The following is a 21,593-nucleotide window of genomic DNA, read 5'->3' on the forward strand; positions in this document are numbered from 1 at the left end:
CAGATTGCTAACTCTTCCCCCGATGACTCACTGAAGTAATTCTCCTTTACGAACTTTCTTCACGTTAGCCACTCAACAGAGAAGAGTGAAAACTGCAAGATAACGATACGAACCTCCATCGGTATATACGAATCCCCACTTGACAAAATTAAGCTAGCAGGCTAAACTAGAGCAAGCTAGCTAACAAAAAAGGCATGCTAACCAGCTAATGCTAGAGTAATTACACTAAAAAAGTAGTAAACTTAAATTTAGTGTTTTTCCTACAAAGTCATGATCATATAAACGTAACTTAGACTCGATGACAACTTACAGGATGTGGTCAGCATTAGCATACAGAGCGGTAGAGAGGACAACAGGTGGACTTCCTGCTTCCTGTTTAACCTTTTGACTTCCTGTTACATCACGGGTCAAAGCGCAACAAAGTAAAAAACAAACGTAAATCTCCAGGGACTCATTATATAGGCTCAGGTTCAATGTTTAATGTAGCTACGTCGGAACATGTCAAACTAGAGGTTTTCAGCTGGAATAACCGCCCATGATATTATCCATCGTTTAAACTGGCACATTAGTGGGTTTCTTTGCAAATTACCATTTCCCCTGTCACTGCAAATACCAGTTCAATTAGTTACAATATGAAAAGTGAATTCATTATTCTTTAAAGGAGGAAACTGAATGCACAGGGCGTTGAACCAAAGGCGGCCATATAGCCACGAAGAATAGACCCTGTTAGCTCGAGATCAACTTGAAACTTTTTTTGACTGAAGTAATTGAGAATGATTATTATTATTATCACCTCAAATATATATTAAGTGCATAAGGATTTTGAAACGCCACGTTAAAAAAGTCAAGGTTTATCACAGACACAAGACTCAGGTGCGGTGTGCAGTCACTCATTGGATCGTTTTATGATTGTCATTATCTGTGATATCGTTCCCCTGTGGAGAGACAGTCAACAGACACGGGGGGGGGTCCTCATCCTTAAGTAGCCTCACTAGCTTCATGGAACAATCAATCCCCAAGGTATCCATTGTCACTTTTGTCAATACAAAGCTTTTATTACCTTGCTAATCCAATCGATGAGAGGGACCATTATGTTTTACGGTGAAAGATGGGACTGCAGATGTGTCACATTTGCTACATGGAGCGTGTTTCATTGTCGAGCAGATATTGCTTGAGTGTGTGTATTTGAGAGCGATAACGTTCCAGCCACTGCTTCTCCCCCATCACAAATGTCGTGTGATCTTTGTCTGTGCTGGGAAACCATTCATGAAAACTAAACAAGAGGTATTCCCAGAACATGTGTTTGGATTATGTTTTTTATTCTTCAGGCTGGAATACTGAAGTGAAGCTGAGGGAGGACAGAAGTCATCCATCATGAGGGCTGCACATGTTCCTGCAGTGGAAGACAACCTGATGCAGTCAGACCACAGAGTGGGATGCAGGAGGTTGACAGAGACAGGTAATTAACTAAAAATAATATGTGCTTGACACGGCTTTAAAAAGGAACAGGAGACGCAACGAAATGAAACCTCCGAGAATAGCCCAGCTGGGAAGATGAAGGTTACTTTGTGAGCCGGCATGAGTGGATGCAGCACATGCAGCCGCCTGTTTCCACACCTACACACTCGGGAAAGATCAAACTTGACGGCATGGGAAATTTCATTGGACATTCAACATCAATATATCTCACTCACCCACATCCCTTCATGTGAGTTCTTTATATATGCTGCATAAAAGACTGGCAGCACATCACAGCGGCGGCGGAAATTTTCAGTCGGATTGCACCTTTCAACTTCGTGCGGTGTACGAGCCCTTTGATTCGAACAATTGTTGTAGGAGAAGCTAAGTGACGTGTGTGGCGCGTGAACCTCGGGAACCAATGAAAATCCTGTCAAATGAAGAAGGAACGCAAAACACTGACAGAAAATCTACAAGTTTCTGTCGCTAACGAACCTTTCAACAACATTTGAGTAGATTTCTCAGCTATAAGGACGAGATTCGCCTTTTGAGACTCTAAAGAAAAGATGCCAAACGTTATTGCATCATTTAACTGATACTGTTCCCCCGTGGTTTCTGATAATGATGCGATCATCCAGAACAACAGGCTAAAATAACTCTGTATTTGCTGCTGCAACTAACAATTTAATCTTTCTTTGAGTAGTGTGTGTATAATTGACTAAATCACTTGTGCACAATTTGAAAAAAATCACAGTCATTACAATTTTCTGGAACCCAAAGTAATCTTCAAACGTTTTTAGGGTTTTACAAAAGATCCCAAACCTCAAACTATTCATTTTCTGTCGGCTGTATTCAATCAGCTAATCATCACATCTTTAAATACAACAGTATTTCTAACATCCCCATTTATAAGTGAAGTGTCTTTTTAATTTGTCCTTGTAGTGAAGATTATGTTAAATAAACTGCAGCAGCTTCTTTTATACTGACCAACACTCTAAGTCTTGCATTGTCACCTCAGCTGTAATTATTCAAACTACTTCCCTTAAATAACCGGACAACTTTGACACGGTATTGATCAAGTGCCTTTTAATTCTGGAGACTCAAACTCCTGCAAAACAGTTTTGCACTGGCCACCGTGGAAAACATGGCAATCTGCCGCGCCTCGCCTCAGACTTATTATCTTTCTTCAGAAAAGCTTGGAGCCATCACCGATCGGAGGACGGACAGCTGCTCCGTGGACAAAGGCCTACGTGTCTTTGTAGACAGACGCCTGCCAATCTAGCTGTCGACTGGATGACTGCCTGATTTTCTCGGGCTTGCTAACTGCGTCTCCTGTTCGACGCTCGTCTCTGCCAGGTTCACCTGCCTCCCTGTCTCACTGCACATCAACCCTGAGTGCCAGTCTGTCTCTTCTGCCTGTTGAATCCACTGAGCAGCAGGACGTCAATTCTGTCAGTGCCAATAAATCCGCTAATGTCTCCTCTGCTCTGGAGGTGAGGGGGTGGTTGCTGCGACTTATACATGATTTCAAAGTCTATTGAGAATACCGTGTACTTTAAAAAAAATTTGACTAAAAAAAGAAAATGTTCTCTTGGAAATGTTACGTTTTATTTACAGTGGGCTCATCTGTAATATTAATAATATTAACAGTTGCTCTTTGACCTTGAATCTGAATATCAGCCGACAGAAAGACAGACGCTCTGTGTTTGGAAATGGAGAAGCTCTACTGTGGACGTTCAACCACACTATAAAATGCATCATTGTCATCACATGTTGTCTAAAGCTACACAAAGAGCTTCTGAACAGAAATTAAAAATATGTATTTATGCCGATATTCTAATTCAATCAAAGGGCTGAGAGGTCGTAATCAGTAGAATAACTTGTTGGGGTTTAAATCCCCCTCCAGGGTGACCTGATGATACCTGGCTTGAGAATTAGGAAAGAGATCTATTACAAAATTATGTTTTTTTCTATATTTGCTTCTTACTTTGTTGAATACTGACTATTTCCAAGGCCGGGCAAGAAAAAGCCTTATTTTTATCCTAATACTCTGTCCACCCCAAAGGACCAAGCCAAGACGAGGCCTCTGCCCTCTCTTTTGAAAGAAAATTCTTCTTAATTACCGCAGTTAGTTAATTAGGACGAGCTACAGAATCAGATAACGAGTCTCCCTTAGAAGCAATGAATTGAGAGTTTATTTCTTTGAAAGAGTTCCGTCTTTAACCCCAAGTATGTTCCTTGACACTGGGCCCTGTGAAACCTATTAAACAGAAATATAGAGTTGAATATGAAAAGCTAGGGAAAAAATGTCGACAGCCGCGTTATGTAAAGATGACAGGCTAATTATACTTGACTCGGTGTCAATTCATGAAATAGCGCATCATTTTCTGGCAAGAGAGATCCACTCTGCACAAGTTCAGCAAAAGTGCCTCCTCCGGCAGCGAGTGTTGCTCAGATACAAAAAAGTGAAAAACGCCCATCACAGCGAAGGCTTGGTCTCATTTTTACGTCTCCATTTTATTGCACTTTAAGCCTGAACAGATGTACTGCTGCAGGTGCTTAGTGTTGTACTTAGATGCAGAACCCTGAATGACTCATCTGCATCTTCCCCTCATACCCGCTGATTTACACGTATTTGAATTATGTGACTAATGGGCGAGGTGACGGCGAGGCTGTCCAACCTTCCTGGAAATTATCATATAGTTAATGAGAAAAAACGAGTGCTCCATTGGGGCGCTAATGTCCTCTCACCTCGCCGTGAGTCCACACAACTGCCAAGCAATCGAAATTAAAGGCAAGAGCCCCGGCGCCCGCTGTGAAAGAAAAGAGGAGAACCTCTGAATGTCAGGATCTTGTCTCTCAAGTTCGCTCGAGGCATAAAACTGATTCAGCTGCAGATGAAGATTGTTCTGCCTTTTTTGTGGAAGATCCAAACGCAGCTATGGAAAGTCGTCAAGTGGAATGGATCACGATAGAGAAAGATCCATCGACTTGTACAAAAGCTCATGAGTCACCAATGAAAGAAGCTTTTTTATAAACTATAATTATATCTTCTTGTTGGTGAACCTCTTGCAGCTGTAATGGTGTTAAGGTCTTATCAAAGAGGATCCATGATTTGTTTGCCTCGTTACTTTTATCCACATGTTCCCTGATCCTTTTCCTAAACCCGACAAAACCTCGACTAGACTTGCTAAACCTTAATCACATGTTGTATTAGTATGCTTCTAGGGCCTTGCCGGAAATATAGGGACATACTTTTTAGACACTACTTGTTAGAAACACAACAGGGATTTATACTGCGGTAAATGTAGCTGAAGGATACATGATAGTCTGGCAGGTCTGGGACACTATTGACGCAGCTCTAATGTAATGTTACCCTTCCAGGAATTGTTCTGTCACTTGAGATTTTCTTATATTACACCCAGTTTTGTATAATGTCCTGTTACATGTCATTGAAGTGTTCCCGTCCACGAGGAAGAGCTGAGGAGGAACAAGCTGTGTGGAAGAACAGGACTCGTATCAGTAGGTGGTGAAGCAAATAAGAGGTAGTAAAAGAGACAAGAGGCCTCTGTGAAACAAATGATGCGCAGCTGTGAAAAATGGCTTTGGAAGTAACAAGACCAGTCGAGGGGCCGGGGGAGGTGGGGTCTGTGTGTGGGGGGGGTAAATAATTACTGCAGAAGGAGAACGTACGAAGCAAGTGCATCAGGTGCAAATTATACAAATAAAAAGGTTTTAAGACGGGTATCACAGGCAAGAAGAAACGATAGCAGAGGCCGTGCATCACCAAGCGTAGCATTAATGATGCACCTGGGTTGCATGGTGAAAACTCGACAGAGAGAAACAAGAGTCTTTTCCAGGTAATGTAATTGCTGTACTTGTGATCTAACGCCCTCATTAAGCACGGATCAAACGCGGCTGCAGAACAGCAGCGTCACAGAGGCAGAGTGGGAAACAGACGGGATTAGCAGATGACAGAGCTGCTCACCAACGCGCTGGTGAAAGTTTGAAGTCTCTCCAGCGCGGCTAATTGTTCACTGTGGACACAAGCGTGGAGAAGTTCTGCCTCCCCACTGAATCACAGATAGCTGGCTTGCCCTTGGCTCGCCTCCCAGTGTTTGTGTTGATTTTGTCTCAGCAATTAACAATCTGACACGGTGACCTTGGACTTAAGGAGAGAGAGTGAGGGAGAAGCAAACTGCCTTATGTCTTCAAAGAATAGCTCCTGCTGTTGGTGGGGAGGCGAAGTAGCAATTATATATCTGTGCTTTTTAGATTTTTCGATCTTTCCCGAGTCTCGTCTCATGGGCTGTGAATTACACAAAAGTAACAACTCTCAGGAGCAGGGTCAACAATGAGTCATTGACGAAACACCACAACTACACACGGCCTTGGATTCACTCTGTTGGTATAAATCCAGGAGGCAGATAAAGTTTGTTGGGGGTGCATGCCTCAATTTAAGACTCAAAAAGCCAAAAAGGGTAAAATCACTTTCCCAGAATGCAAAGGGTGTAGACCGATGTTTACAAAGCAACCTGTTCATGTTGTGTGAATTAACTAATACTTAATATACTTATAAGTATGTTATACTATTCTCAGGAGATTGTTATAGTTGATTGGAAGTAGAAACCATGTGACTTTGACAGTAACCCTTATACCAGAAATTTACCGGTCTTGTATTTATGTGTTGGACATTTGTTTTCCGTTGTTATGTTTGTTTTTCACCTGTGATTTTTGGGACATTTTACTTCGTCCTCCCTGTCCTTGAAGTCTTGTTATAGAGAGTTGAGAGTCCTCTGTGTAAAAAACTGTGACTGTGGAAGCAAATAAACTTCAAGCATCTACTGCTAAAGAGACAGTTAGTTACGAGTTTTTCATTTTGCGTAATTTGGCATTTCTGCTTGAGATTGCTCAGTTGCTATGATCCATGTTGCTCAACTTTGAGTCAATCATCTAATTCAGAAATAGATGTTGTTTAATCAAAACAGATCAAATGTGGTGAGGTCTGCGTGAACCTGAGCAGACGGGTGTAAGAACAGAAAACGATGTGAGTGACAGCGATGATGATGCGCACGGTGCTAAAGGGTAACACTATCAACAGAAGTAGTGTAATTGTCTCGCTCTCAAAAATAGGAACAACATGATTAATTCAAAGACAGACATATGCAGTTTGACATTAAGGTAAGTGGCTGATTCGCTGTTTGGAAAATGTCAGAAGCCGTATCAAAGGAAGAGATGAAGCAACCTGGAAAGGGCACGAAGAAGTCCTGCTGGCACAAATGAGTTTAAAGACTTACTTAGAAAAGGGTAATGCAGAGTATGTTTGGGAGGATGAAACTGTGAAGGGGGGGGTGCAGTGCTTCCAGAGCCAACTTGGCATTTCAATCAATCACCTTATCAAAGAACAGGATTTGAGCTACTTTTTGTCGGAGGCCAAAAAAAACACAATGTCTGCTCAGTTCCTTCGGCTTCTGGCCGCCGAGGAGCAGCCGACAGCAAACGAGCGGATCTGTGAGGAGCAGGGCAGAGGTCAGAGGATGATGATGGATCTCTGAGAGATGTCAAAATCCTGTGAAGTGAAAGAAGATGTGAAGAGAAAGGGAAGCAGACGACAAAACACAGATGCTTCCATATCATGTGGCCAGGTTAGAAAATGGATGCTGTGACATGAAAAGGTGACATAGTGGAACAGGCCTAAGATCAGGATTACAGCTATAAAGGAAACTATGGAGGAAAGAGAAAAGAAATAATCAAATAATCATCTCTAAGCGAAGGTTGAAGGGACTACGGAAAACGAGGATGCACCATTTTCAGGTTATTCCCTAAAAAGGGCTGCCAACCTCAGTCATAATAAGTGGACTGGGGGGGGGGGCTCCAGGGTGAGTGGTGGCACAGAATCCAAATGAAAGACAGGCAGAGAGTGACACAGGGAGAATAAGAGATTCCCCCTCAGCAGAGACGAGCAGAGTATCTGAGGCCTTCTGTCTGAGCGGTGGGGAGAGAGTGCGGCAGGTGCCTCCGCGTTCTGCCGAGTGATTTATGTCTACGCAGGGGGCAACAAAATGTAGAAACAAGATGGGAACACATCCTGCGATGAACTCATGGACTTTGCAGACTGCTGACTGATAGTTCCTGTCTCCCCCCCACAACGCCTGGAGATGAGACAGAGCGACAGATAAGGCCGGGGTGAATGCATTCTCAAGGATGTGTCACGAAACAAGATGGAGGAGTGAGCGAGTGGGATTTTTTTTGGGACAAAGAGAAGCTCAAGGAAACAGAAGTGCTAATGTGACAGGAGTTAGCGGAGTGCTGTGTCGACACTCGGCTCTCCTCTCCAAGCAAATAGTCTAAAAGATTTTATTGCAATATGCCACGTAATACGGCTTTGGCTTCGCAGGTCGTGTGCTAGAAGAGTCCTGAGGCCAAAATGTGAAAACTGTTGACAATAACAATCCCCTGCAGATGAAGTGTTAATTAGCAAATTGCAGAGGAAGGGGGGGGGGAGGATTGGATGAAAACAAATCAGCTCATGGAGCAGAGCAAGAAGTCATTACTGCTGCAGCACCTCTCGTATAAGCCCTTGTTGTCCATGCAGGGGAATTTCAACTGTCTTACGTTTAAATATATGATATATCTACAAAATGGAATAGGCTCCCAATCATATATGATGTTCATAATGTGGTATGAATATGCATTTCACCTTTCAGCTTCATTTAAACCCCCCGTGTACAGCAGGTCGGGCTCCTGCCCTTCGACAGCTTACATAAGAGAGGTGGGTCGTGTCAGGGATGATAAAAAACTGTTGACGACCAAGCTATGAAAACGACATTTACGAGACCTGCACAGTTTCAAACTTTTATTGGCAGTCATCGTTGCTCAATTATATTTTATTAATTTTCTGCCGTGTAATGTTTGCCCTTGATTGAAGAAGGTTCTTACTTGTTCTTTATCGCCACCCTGCACTCATGTTGCACTGGATCTATTCCAGCATCGCCCTGACTTTCTTTTTTCCCCTCCTTCTTGCTCCTGCATCCTCGTCAACATTCCCTTCATGTGCTTGTTAGTTGATGATTTACACATTTTCCCAGAACCTGGGAGTTATTATACTTTTTTGGCTCTGTAACGGCAGTTCAGCCCTCGCCCCTCTCAGCAGGGGGTAATCCCTGCTTTATTTGGCTCACCGGAAAAAAGAGTCGGCTAAATTACCAAGTTAAGTCGAGTCACGATGAAAAGACTTCCATGATTTCAAGCCCGAATCGAGTTCACACTGCTGGCGAGACGGTGGTGCTCCGTGTTTACCCTTTAAGTGGAAGTGGAGGGCACCTTTCATGGATTACATCTCTTACAGCCCCCTCCCCCCCAAGGCCTTTCATTATGAGTCTGATAACAGTCCGGTCTCACTGGCGTGGGGCAACAGGAATAAAACTGAGAGATAAGAAAGACAGTCAGCCATTTCATCTCTTGTAATGTGAATTATTGGAATGCACCCAGAGTATTTTGGTCTGCCCTCACCTCGTGTGACAGTATCCCCTCCTCTGTAGCGCTGTTAATTCCTCCTGATCCTCGGTGCTATAGCCTTCTGTGCTTTACATAATATCAGTGTTTACAACACTCAAGACACGCGATTACATTTGTAAGTTCTTTGATTTATAATGTCAGACACTAGGTCCAACACACACAGACAAGTCTGCGTTTATGAGTCTGCAATTAGTCAAAGAATTGATTATTGAAAAGTTTAACAAATAAACTGAAATTAAATAAAAAGGGCTGTAGCTTACCGGTCTGAATCTACCTTTCTATATCAAGATACATGTATTAATCCCACACTCATGCACAGGCACATTCTGCAAATTTGTCCTCTGCTTTTGACCCATCTGGTGAACACAGCAGGACACACAGAGCAGTGGGCAGCCATGCACGGCGCCCAGGGAGCAGATGTTTGGGGAGTAAGGTGCCTTGCTCAGGGGCACTTAGACAGTGGGCTAGGGAAAGTCCGCTTGGACTTATTTGGACAGTTCCAGGTGTTGTCCATCCAGGTATGTTGTTTTTTTTGGTTGTCACTCCGTGGCACCAGAGGCCATCCAGTAAGATTTTCTGCCCATAGTCCAATTTTTCTGCCACTAGTCCACCGCCTCTCAGGTATGTATTCCTAATTAATTGAGGCTAAAAATGCTACCAGGTAGAGTGCACAAGCTGCACCTCTGAAATGATCACAGTAAATTGAAGTGACCAATGCACAGGTCAACACAGAGGGCACGACAGGTCATGTTTTCAGCCTCAAAATAAATAATATTTATGAAGCAGATACATTTTTACTAGAAAATAATGCATTCCCCTCCAGAACTGACTCGTCAGAGCAGCATCATAACAAAAAAATCCCCATAATACACAAGGCAGCACTTGGTGCCTATGGGAGGCCCAGGTAGGGCAAGGTGTGATGTGTGCTCGCTCCTTGCAATCAAACCAGCGTGAGCAGCCTGCATGTATAACATACCCCAGGTGACCTGCATCCAGGAAAGCCAGACAGTCAGTAACTAAAATGGAAAACAATGTGGAGCATCGAGCCCTCCTCCTCCTCCTCCTCCTCCTCCTCCTCCTCCTCCTCCTCCGCCTCCTTGCTGTTTAAACCTATACACTCATTCCTCCAGAGATAACACGCTAGATATTCATAACATGGATGTGCCAAGTCTAGGAGATAGACCGGGTATGAGTGGGCCGGTGAATGAAAACACAAGATAGAGAGAGCTGAATATCTCTTCCACATCGGGTAACCGCTTTGCAGGGTGGGCTACCTGATCCAGGTGGGCTTAGCCCATCATTAGCCCCGTCTTACAACTGTTCCAGATAATCAGCGATTGAGAAATGCACGTCTGCGGAGGTCTTACTTCTTGTAGCTGCAGTATTTTGTGCAATAGGACAAAAAAGGTTTCACCAAGAATGGAACATTATGTCAGGTACATGTACTAGACGCTAGCAAATGAAAGCAAGAACAGAGGGAACAAAAGTATTCCCACATTGCTGTAGTCTGTAAATACTGTCTCGAAGGAACACTCGCCAGTGAATAAAACATTTCAGAAGATTCCAATTCCTTCTAGGACTAAAAAACACTATTTGTGTGTCTGTGTGTGTGTGTTGTTTCCTTCCACGTATGAGCTTAAAATGAAAGTTTACTGTGAGTTCAGCGATTGCTGTTAGGGAGACGATGAGCATTAGGTATTTTTTCCGACATCTGTCATGAGTCATCGATATGTCAAGAAAAGTGTGAAGTCATCACCTCGGTGGAAGCTGAGCTCAGTGACAAGAGCCTCAATCAGCATTCACATCCAGTGGCTATTCTCCGCACACAATACTGCTCGTCCAAAAATGTAATCGCATCAGAGCAAACACAAATCACTAAGTCTGTGTCATGCTGGAGAAATAAATAAAAAAAAGGCAAATGAGAACCTAAACAAGCACAAACAACATTGCTTAAGCTCAAGCTTACGCAGAAGAGAGAATGTAATCATCCTCATTTATCTGTATTTCTCTTCAATTGTGCAGCAAAAACCAACATTTGCATCTTTAGAGAGATTATGTTTACCCAAATATACAAGCACCTTTCTGAAAACCTGAGATATCTGGTCATACCCGACGTGCTCCTACAAAACCGCGACTCCTTATTTTCAGTGACAATCCAGGGCAACACCGTGTGCAGGTCAGAAAGCAAGTAGCAGACGTATCATCTTTCAAAGCGGCACAAATATTTACCTCTGGTCGCTTCACTGTGGACAGAGGTTTGTTTAGGAGAAGTGGAGGCGGTGGTGTGGGTCATACCTCGCATTCTCGGGAGCCTGAGATAGTATAGGTGCAGGGTCCTGTCCCATTGACAAGCACATCCATGGCCTCAGAATTGGTGGGCTTGTAGTCCACATAGTACTCCTGCAGTGGAGAGCTCAGGGTGCGCTCCGTCTCCCTGGCCTTCTTGCGGCGCTTGCGGGCGGCTGCCGAATGCTCCTGCAGCTGCTTGACGCTGCTCGGGTAGCGCTTCCAAGACACGTAGATCACCAACAGGATCATCGCCACGGATAGAAAAAGGGCAACACTCCCCGCCACGATCTTATGGAAGGACACGGGCTCCATGTCTTGCTCTGGGGGAAGAGCCACAGGTGGTGTCACCGCCGAGGAGGTGGAGCCCCTAACAGAGCCATCTCCTCTCTTTCCAGATCCAGTGGGTGAGGCAAGAATGGCCGGGCGACGGTCAGTCTGCATCGGGACATTGGACGGGGTTGGGGCGATACTCTCAGAGAGTGTGGTCCCCAGGTTTGATTGACAAACACCAAAAGCGTCAATAGCATCCATCACTTTCTCGCCCTGGGCTTTCTTGGGAGAGGCGCAGATCATGGTGGTCTCCTTTGCGCCTCTGAATTTTCTCAGCCAGCCCACCAGGGGGCAGATGGCGGGGCCACAGTCCCATACATTCCCAGCTAAACTAATCGTAGTCAAAGAGATCCAGGCATCAGCCACCTCCTGGGAAACATTGGTCAGCTTGTTCGAGTCCAGGTTCAGCGTCTGCAGGTTGGGTAGACATTGGTAAACCACAGCATCCACCTCCGTCAGATCGTTCCCAGACAAATCCAGCTTCTGGATGGAGGCCCAGGTCCAAGTCAGGCCCTGGCTCATCGAGCGAATGCGATTCCACTGCAGATAAAGAGCCCGAAGATTGTAGAGGCGGGGAAAGTGAGAGAAATTGATTTTTGAGAACTGGTTATGCTCCAGATGCAGCTCAGTGAGCTTGACCAGGCCTGATAATGCATTCCGAGTGATACTGCGCAGGCGGTTGTAGCCCAGGTCCAGGAACTCAAGATTTCTGCAATCCTGAAACAGACGCACTGGGACAGTTTTCAGAGAGTTTGAGCGTATGTGGAGGCTGAGAAGCTTCCTCAGGCCCTGAAACTGCCCAGGCTGCAGGGCCTGCAGTTTGTTGTACGACAGGTCCAGGTTACGCAAATTAGGGACTGGATGGAATGTGGTGTTGTGGAGGGACGTGATCTTGTTGGAGCTCAGGATCAACTCCTTCAGCCTGCGGACCCCTTGGAAGGCCATCACGTCCACAGTGGCAATGTAATTGTGGTCCAGGTAGAGCCAGATGAGATGGTTGAGCCCCACGAACTGGCCGGCTCGCAGACTGGCGAGGCTGTTGTAGCGTAGCGACAGGCCCTCGCAGCCTCCCGACAGGTTCTTAGGAACATCACGAAATGCGCTTGACTCACAGTAGACAATTTTCCCATCGCACCGGCAGCTTTTGGGGCACGGGCGCTCACTCAGAGATGGATTCGCCGCCAGCCACACCTGCATCAGGAGTTGGACCACTAGCCAGCGATGCCGCAGAGCAGAGCCTATGGGAGGAGGAGGGGGGGGGAGAAAGAAAGGTGTTTAGTAAAAGTCAAACTATCAACTTCCTTCAACCTACTTTGAAAGACATGAGATCATTTTTAATTTACTCCCTCAAAACCTGGAAACTCTGTACCTCCACTCAACTGTCACGGAAATAATGTTCATCATCCATTTCTTTTTCAGTCTTGGTAATGTACACTAATTATATAAGAATGTAATATTTTAAATAGCCTAACCTAACTTGAAGGTTAAGTTCATGACCTAATCAAAGGGATTTATGGTTATACTCGAACAAATTTAAATGAAATTGGTTGTGAACTGTAAATCATCAATCATCACACAGTAATTTGTAGTACAGTTAATTTTATATTGACCATTTATTTTAATTTGATTGGTAATTTAGTTTTAACTCATTTCAACAACAGAATATTTTCACATCGTGTGGATTAATCTCTACAAATACTCTGCTGTTTAAACTGCTGTAATTTGTGCCACATGAATTTGCATTGACAATCAACGTTTAATCAAAGCCTCTTGTAATTTACTCAGTCGTGTATTATCTGTATTTGTATTCACTGCAGCAGCAGCAGAGGCAGGTTAGTCATAAAAGGAAACCGATGCAGAGCAGATTAGCATTCAGGAGCTGTTGGTTGAGTCAACAATCCCAGAGGCATTTCAATTTAGACTCCGACCATTTCCTGTTTGACCAAACCAAAGCAGGACAGGTTCAGCTGGAACCGTCGCTCGTGCTTTCCACGGGTCCAAAAGGAAAAAGGGTGAGAACAAAATAAAGTCTATGGAACCCTATGGAATTACACAATTCATCTCTGCTGCAGGAACCAGCTGCGTGTTGGACAAGGCTGTCTGCGGAGAACGACTATCTATGATGCAAATCTCCTAATTTCACGGGAGTAAATGCTGTGTGCTCCTAATGTGATTTTAAAAGTCAAGCAAAATGGTCAGTGGCTTCCTGATATCGCTCCTTGTTCTGAGGTAAGACAGAGTTGTTTCCATTAAAATCGTTCCCCCTTACAGAGCCACTAATGATCTGTCATTAAGATGCATTGATTTCCCCTTGAGGAGGAGACATGGAGGGATTCACTGCTTGTATTTGTTTCTCAAGGAAAAATCATCAACTTTGGACCTTATGACCATTATCACAATGAGATAAGACGAAGATGTCAGGATACGAGAAGTCCAACACTCGTATTAGATCACAAAATGTATTCTCTGATGTACTGGAGGGTGCAAGAAAAGTGTTTTTTTCATGGACATGTTACCGTTACAAGGAACTCGAGCTACATTTCCAGTGTTTCCCATAATTTTTACAGGATTTGTCAGAAATAATTCCCTGACATAGAGCGCCTGAGAGGCATCATACAGCATATGCTATCCAACATAGCCATTTCACTCATTGCCAAGCATCTGCTCTTCCCATATGGGTGCTGTGTTTGTGTGTTTGCTTGTGTGTGTGTGTGCGTGTCCAAAAGTGTGATCGAGAGAGAGAGAGATAGAAACTGTTTTCAAAGGAAACTTCCATCGTTCCCCTACAGAAATGTGGAATTGTTCCAATAACTTGCGCCAAATATTGATTGTACCAACAGATACATCCTTCATACATCTGTGTTTCCCTTTAAGGTTGTATAGAGACACATGGTGATCACAGGATGCCATGCTTCTGTGCGTAGCCAATTTGTGTGTCTCAGGTTTCTGAATGTACATTAATTCGCCAACAACTCTTGTTTTTCAGAGGCGTAGGAAAAGGAAAGGTAGCGGCGGCAGAGGAATACCGATATAGAACAATTCCCATGTGCAACGCTCCATGTGCAGTAACAGGAATTTTTAATAGACATCGCCTTTGACTGGGGAACAGAGTGTGTGGGATGTTAAACACAAATGCATGTTTTGTACATTTTTTAGTGTTGGTCTTGAATCCCAGGAGGAAGTGGCAACGACCCCCGACTGCTTTTATTTCCCATGTGCATATAATAGTCTTGCTTTATTAGAAGCGTCTCCCTGCCATCTCTTTGAGATTGCCACTGTCTCACAAGACACCTTTCTCCCCTCACTGACACCGCATGCGGTTTAATGAGCGCTCTGTGCGCTAATGCCTCTGTAAGCCATCTCCTTCCTCACTACTGCTCTAATCTTATTCACAAAGGAGCACAAGTCACTCTCTGATGTGTCACTCATGGGGCCTGTGCCTCCATAACCTCGTACCTGATGTACTTCTCACAATTACTGTTCTCCTGCTGTATCTACTTAGACAAACTCTTCTGCTCCCTCTGTTCTCCGTCCTCCTGAAAAAATGTGGGGTTTGCATATCCTTGAACCCTGCAGCCATCCGGGTGTTTTTTGAGGATATTAAGTCTGTTTTATGCATGGGGTCAAATCCATCTTCACCCCTTTCATTCCTCTTGCTGATTTACATTCTCCCCCCCCCTTACTTTCCTCCTACTTTCAATGTTTTCCTTGCTTTCCTTTTCAGTGTCGCATATAATAATACATGGATCTTTTCTGCTCGTTTTTTAATCGTCACCCTCTGCACTTAACTGTCCAACTCTAATGTGGATGGATAAGTCCAAGCTAAAGTTTGTCTAAAGGTGTTTCCCTAATGCTTAGTTATGTAGCAGAGATCCCTGCTGTCCTCAGCACAGGGAGATATTCTGCCTCTCAACTCTAACACATAGAGAGAGCAAGTGCACTTTACTGCTGACCTAAAATAAAACCAAATGTAGCTTAATAACTTGGCAAATGGACTCACTAACTGGTGCACTTTGAGTGCACACAAGTGGCCCATTGCTATTTGGTACCTGTCATTGACAAAACGGCTTCCAGCCTCAGCCTTGACTGCACAGAGCAGCTGAACAGCAGCCGGGCTCATAGGGAAGGACGTATCCAAACCAGCCTGAGCCTTCCTATTAGGCCCCCATTATCTTTAAGATGGTAGCAAGGTCTGTCAGGTTAGACCCATTTCAACTCTGGTCTGGAAACATTGTGTCCCGGACTGTCTGTCTGGCATTTGCAGAACTGATTGGGCAGAATAACCTGACACAGTGTTCACACACACACACACACACACACTCACACACGTTGTATTGCATTGTGAAACTGACATTTGTGTTAGGAGACACTGGAAGTCAGATCCTATTTGGATAAAGTAACAAACATGTGCAGGTAAATAAAGAGTTACTAGGGCACAGCTTTCCTCCAGCTGATAATATTACTGGATAAAACATTACTCATGGAAATTCTGTTCGAGGCACAAACGTTTCTCTATTTATTCTATAACATCTTTCACATCCTGCAGAAAAGACGCTTCCTGATCAGGCTCAATAAATCCAGATTGATATGACTGTGTTCATCTTGGAGATCATATTCAGAGTTAAAGTAATCAGGTTGTAGTAGTAGTTGCTAGGTGATGGTTGGAGGCTCTGTAATGCATCCTGCTATTATGAGTCCTTGCAAGTATAGATGTTTAGATACCTGGCAAAATCAGCACAATAATCAGACTGAGTTATGTTAAGCTCCTCTGTGGTATCTAACATCCTCTTTTTCCTCATTAAATCTGGGTGCAGGTAGCATTCCTCTATCCTTCTTCAACTGCAGCCATTGTTTAGCAATCTGTGTTTTAAGTATGCATGAACCAAGAGTTACTGGTGATCCATCCCAGTGTGCACTCAGCCTGCAGCTCCGTGCATCCAGGCCCGGCAGTCCTGACTGGTAAAGGCAGGCCCACTGTAGATAATGGATGTTTCCCCTTGTGTTTCACAACCCATTGACTTTGTACTTTGAAAATAAGCAAATGTAAATAGCGAATTCCTGGATATGGCCCTTAAAAGGCCTGTTGATTCTCCCCTCTGCACTTTGTCCATCTGACATTTCCAGACTGCTGCCTGTTGGATGCTCGGAGGCCGAAGGTCATCTGTTCTCTTTATTGTATGATACTGATTTTATTTCTATGTAGTTTCATTACATCTAGATTTATTTTAGTTCTTATTGTGCAGACAGTTGGTCATACTTTCTTTCCCCCCGCAGCAGATACATGTTAAATGTCATTACGTTTCTAAATTCATCCAAAAGCTCTGCACAGGCTTTGCTGGCTGTGGCTTTTTAGCGTCCCCCTTCCTGTGTGCAAAGATTATCTCTAATGACGAGGGCCATGAAACACAAGTGCATAGCATGCTGTTAATGAAGAGCATCACAGTCGGTTACAGTTGTAGATACCTGAAGCTACAGCGCCACGTAATCACCGAATAATTGTGGGCGACAGCATGAAACTGCAAGGTTGAAAAGGCTTTTTGTTATTCTTTTGTGTGCGCCCGGACACACGTGTGATTGTGTGCACATGCGTGTGTGCGTCTCAGGGTTCTCTGGAATTCAATTTAGAAACAGCAATGAACCGCACTTCTATGATTAACCATATATGGTTTCTTTGCGGTGTACATAAATTGCATCTGAGCTCCCGCAGCCCGTACTGTAGGGCTTTGTGTGCTGTTGTAGCTTATATTGATGTGGTGCAGTAACCCGCCGAGGGTCGATATATCATGCAGCCTTACAATTAATGGCACAGCACCACCAGTGAACTTGGCCATCTGTATGCTAGTTAAGGATGGCTGAGGAGATTAGACCACGTCGAACGACAATATCAGATGGAGAGGATGCATAGAGGTGGAGGGATCCCAGACTGATGGAACATGTGTGAGAGAGGGGGAGGAATAAAACCAAAAAACAGTGAAGTACCAACAGAGGAAGAGGGGGCCATGTAATAAAAAGGTGGTGGGGGGGGGGGGGGGGGGATCCTGTGCGCCCACGGGGACACCACGGGCAAGATTGGAAATTATAATGGCACAGAAAGGAAGGATAAGATGAGAAAAACATGCGTATTGACGACGCGCACGCAGGGGAGTGAGGGGAGAGGGCTGAGACATGGATGCACAGTTTTACGCTGGATTCTTAGCGAGTCCTAGGTGAAGACATACGACGCTTTTCTAGAATCTGACGCAAATAAAATACAAACCTGCACAAGCCTGGCTCCTGCAGAACCACAAGAGTTTTTTTTTGGGGGGGGGGCTGGAAACTGGACAATGGGCTCCGTGCGTGCAGATTTAAAAACCAAGGCAATGATTATGCAGGACCACGCGTTATAAAGTTGACTGGCTTCCAACATTTACCGCGATTAGCATTCCGCTCCACGTCAATGAGGCAGCCCCCTCTAACTAGTCAGGAATAAGAATGGATAGTCCTCACTCCCCCAACAGATTCCCCCTCCATTCTCCCCCAATTTTTGGGGATCAAATCCTGATGCGCAAAGTCTTGAGGAAACCAGAGATTGTGTGTCCTCGGTGTCTCATGATCGATACCCGTCAGGAAATGGAGGGAACAGTATGATTGCAGCTCTGCGACTATACAGCACAGGCTCCATGCACATTCCTCAAGCTCCCTGATCCACTTGGCTTGAAAGATGCCAGAACCCCTCAGTAAACGTTGCAGCATGAAAAAACGATGATTTCCGTTTTTCTTTTTGACGCAAATACAACAGATCCACACCAGATTCCTCTCGGAGAAGTCTATGCATTTAATAAGGTGGGGGGGGGGGGTGCATTACGAGAAAGGAGGACAAACAGAGCATCCAACAACCCACGCAATGTAAGGGGGAAAAAAACAAGATGGTACCACGACCAGAACTTACCCATATCCGCGTATCTGTCAGCTCCAGCCTACAGGTTTCAATGGCTTCTGGTGCGCGACGTCCGAGTCCGCATGACGCGCTCTCCACAGGCAGGTAGCGTCCTGATCCGCGAGCCCGGTGTCTCCGCGCAGCCGCCGACTCCAAAGCGCACCTGCCCTCTACTCTCCCCGGTCCTGGTTGCGCTATCCGGCTCAGTTCTGCGTCTGTGACCGCGAGACCGAACCGGGGCGAATGTCATTTACTTCCAATTCCAAATGTCAGGGTGCGAAACAATCCTTACTCCCTCTCCATGTCTCCGCGGCGCAAGGAATCGTCCTCTCTCCTCTCTCTTATTTTTTTTTCAAGTTACAGCCAAAAAGAGCACTGCAGTGTGCGCATGCAATAACGCAGCGCCATCCCAGCGACGCATGTCAGTCGTAGAGATTCCGCGAAAACCGTGTGACACAACTTCACAAATACATCTGCACGATGCGCAAAAACAACAACACACACACACAGGGCGTAATTTCCCCCAAAAAAGGAGTCGAGCAGTAGATTCCTTTCCTCTCTCCCGAGTGAGACCCCCGGCGTCTCTGTGTTCCACAGGATGCTCAGAGGGATCCGCGCATGGCGCACAGGGGGGTGGGGGTGGGGGGGAAGTAACCACCTTATCCACAAGCTGTCAGCGAGACCCTGCGTATCCCCAAAAATCCGCTTTATCTCCCCAAAACGTCGCCTCGGCTTCTCCCTCTCGCAGCTCGGGCTTTGAAATGCAGCACGACGGCGCCGTTAATCACGCCTCGCACGTCGAGGCAACTTTGGCAAGGAAGAATCGGAATGCCCTCTTCTGGTGAGAGCGCGACCCGCGTGAGCTCCGTGGTGAGTTTAGAAACATTTCACGGTGGCACGAGCCCTGTGAAAGACCCCCCCCCCCTCCCCTGCATTTCATTTTTGAGCAAAATGCAAAATCGTGGAGCTGAAATTGTAGTTTTGTCTCTGCAGTCTGATGTGTGTGTGTGGGAAGTGCACGTTGTGTTGAGGCTCCTCACAAGTTGCCTGCACGCACACACGCGCACCAGCAGTGTGTGTGTGTGTGTGTGTGTGTGTCCGTCCCCTGTGCGTCCCGCTCCCGACCCCCCCGCTGTGATCCAATACGGGGCGCTTCACAGGGCGCTGTCCGTGGTGCTGACACGCTCCAGTTGAGCCGCTGAATGCGGACGCACCGTTATCCAGGAACCGTCCAAAAAGGGGTTTGATCCCCCCCACCCTCCCCCCTCACTTCATGTTTCTGTGAAAAACCGACTGGAGCAGAAGTCATAAACAGAATCCTACTTAACATTCTGCTCTAACCCCCGTATTGGAAATGCAATGGTGCCTAATCGACAGCAGGCCTCCCTGTGCGTCACCCCAGCTGCTTGTATTTAAGGAAGCGATGGGCAGCTGAATTTTTAATGTGCCTCGCATCTGCACCGGGGTTGCTAATCTCTGTGGCCCCCCTTTCCCCCTTTCAGCCTCCAACACAACTGGCCTCATGATGAAATACACGTCCTCAATGAAAAGCTTCTTAACGATCTGCTAACACACGTCTTAAAGAATTTATGAAGCTTTATTGTTTGTGAAACCTCCTCAATAGCAGAGGAGCTTGTTTCTGTTTAAAAGTGGTTTGTTTTAACTCCAAGATATATGAACATAGTATGTTTATTACCACTACATATGTAAATCTTTATCCTTTATATAGGCAAATTATGTAAGATCAAATTGCTCTACAGCACATCAAACTCCCAGACAGTTAAAATGCAAACTTAGCAGCAGCTGAGCCAAATTACAAACTCAAAATCCCACAAAATTGAGTTTCATCACTTTTCATTGTGCAAAAACAGGACTTTTTTGAAATTGAAATTGCTCCCAGAAGGTTTTTCATCCGAAGCACGAGGGTTTTATTTCCTGCCGCACCTCTAACACTTAGCTAATCACTGTTGTGAGCGTGCCACCAAACACACCTCTCCACACACATCTTCCACTCCAGTCCACAGTGTACCAGGGTCACTGGGGATAAGAGTGTGTGTCACGTCAACGCCAGTGAAGCCTGCATCCTTCCCGCCTTCTCCACGGTAATCCCCGTCCTGAGGAATCAACCATTTGTCGTGATGCACCCGTTTGTCCCCTCACCGTCGGCTACCCGTTTCCAGAGCGGCGGCTATTCTCAAAATTCAGCATCTCGCACTGTAGCCGCCACAGCGTTGGTCTCTGCGCCCGTGCAATTTGGCTGATGACTTCACTTCTGGATGCCATTCAACAAGCCGGGGCCATTCTGCTGACGGCGCTGAGACAATTAATACACTGTGAAGTTATGGAGACACGGACAGCGCCAGTCCACGGGCTCCAGCTGTGATTTATCTCCTCAGGAAATATGACTGGATTGTTTACTTTCTTCTTTTCTGTTTTTTTTACATGACCACTGAATTGCATCTGTTCATCCTTTGCAAGATTTATACACACAAAGGAAAAGGAAAGTTAAGGACCTTGAACAGCCGGGACTCTTATGAACAAATTCTAGTTTTAAAAGTAGCTTATGAAAAACACTCTTCATGAGCAGGGAATCAGTTTGTTGCCTGGCAATCTCCAGACGCTGAGCAGTGTCAGGTCGCGGCTGTTGAGGCCTTGAGTCATTTCAATAGAGTCCTGAGCTCTATTCATATATCAAATTGAACAAAAATCCTTCAAAGGCTTATTGTTTGTTTTTGTTTTTCATTAGATTGACATTATAAACATCACAGTCTCCACCCAGAGAACAGTATGAATTATGTACAAATGGAACAATGCATAATGAAAGAAGAAACAATGCTGAAACTGCAGTGGCGTGCAGCATTCTACAAATCAATGGGTTTCCTGTACATAGGGGACACATGACGCATGACTCAGTGATTTAAAATGACCTGAAAGTATCTCCTCAAGCTGGAGCATCTGTCCAGCTTCCTCATCACCGACAAAGCAGCAGTTAGAAAAATACAAATCTCCTAGTAATGTAAAAAACATATTCGTTCTTGGGCGATCCGGCAGAGTACAGACACCAGACATGTTCAAAGAGGGA

The 21,593-nt window shown here is 45.1% G+C and overlaps 1 protein-coding gene across 1 annotated transcript in view; it reads right to left on the reverse strand.

Annotated features, from left to right (window-relative positions):
• LOC133974644 (leucine-rich repeat transmembrane neuronal protein 4) overlaps nucleotides 1-19,096 on the reverse strand; it is an 82,630-nt gene extending 63,534 nt beyond the window's left edge. The window contains exons 1-2 of the mRNA XM_062412287.1: nucleotides 18,524-19,096; nucleotides 11,272-12,833 (exon numbers count right to left, since the gene is read on the reverse strand). Coding sequence (XP_062268271.1) covers nucleotides 11,272-12,833; nucleotides 18,524-18,527 — 1,566 coding nt within the window. The 5' untranslated portion in view covers nucleotides 18,528-19,096. The remainder of the gene's footprint in view (nucleotides 1-11,271; nucleotides 12,834-18,523) is intronic.
• Nucleotides 19,097-21,593: the final 2,497 nt, after the last annotated feature.

The sequence above is a fragment of the Platichthys flesus genome, chromosome 19 (genome assembly GCF_949316205.1).
Source record: "Platichthys flesus chromosome 19, fPlaFle2.1, whole genome shotgun sequence".
NCBI classification, from domain to species: domain Eukaryota; kingdom Metazoa; phylum Chordata; class Actinopteri; order Pleuronectiformes; family Pleuronectidae; genus Platichthys; species Platichthys flesus.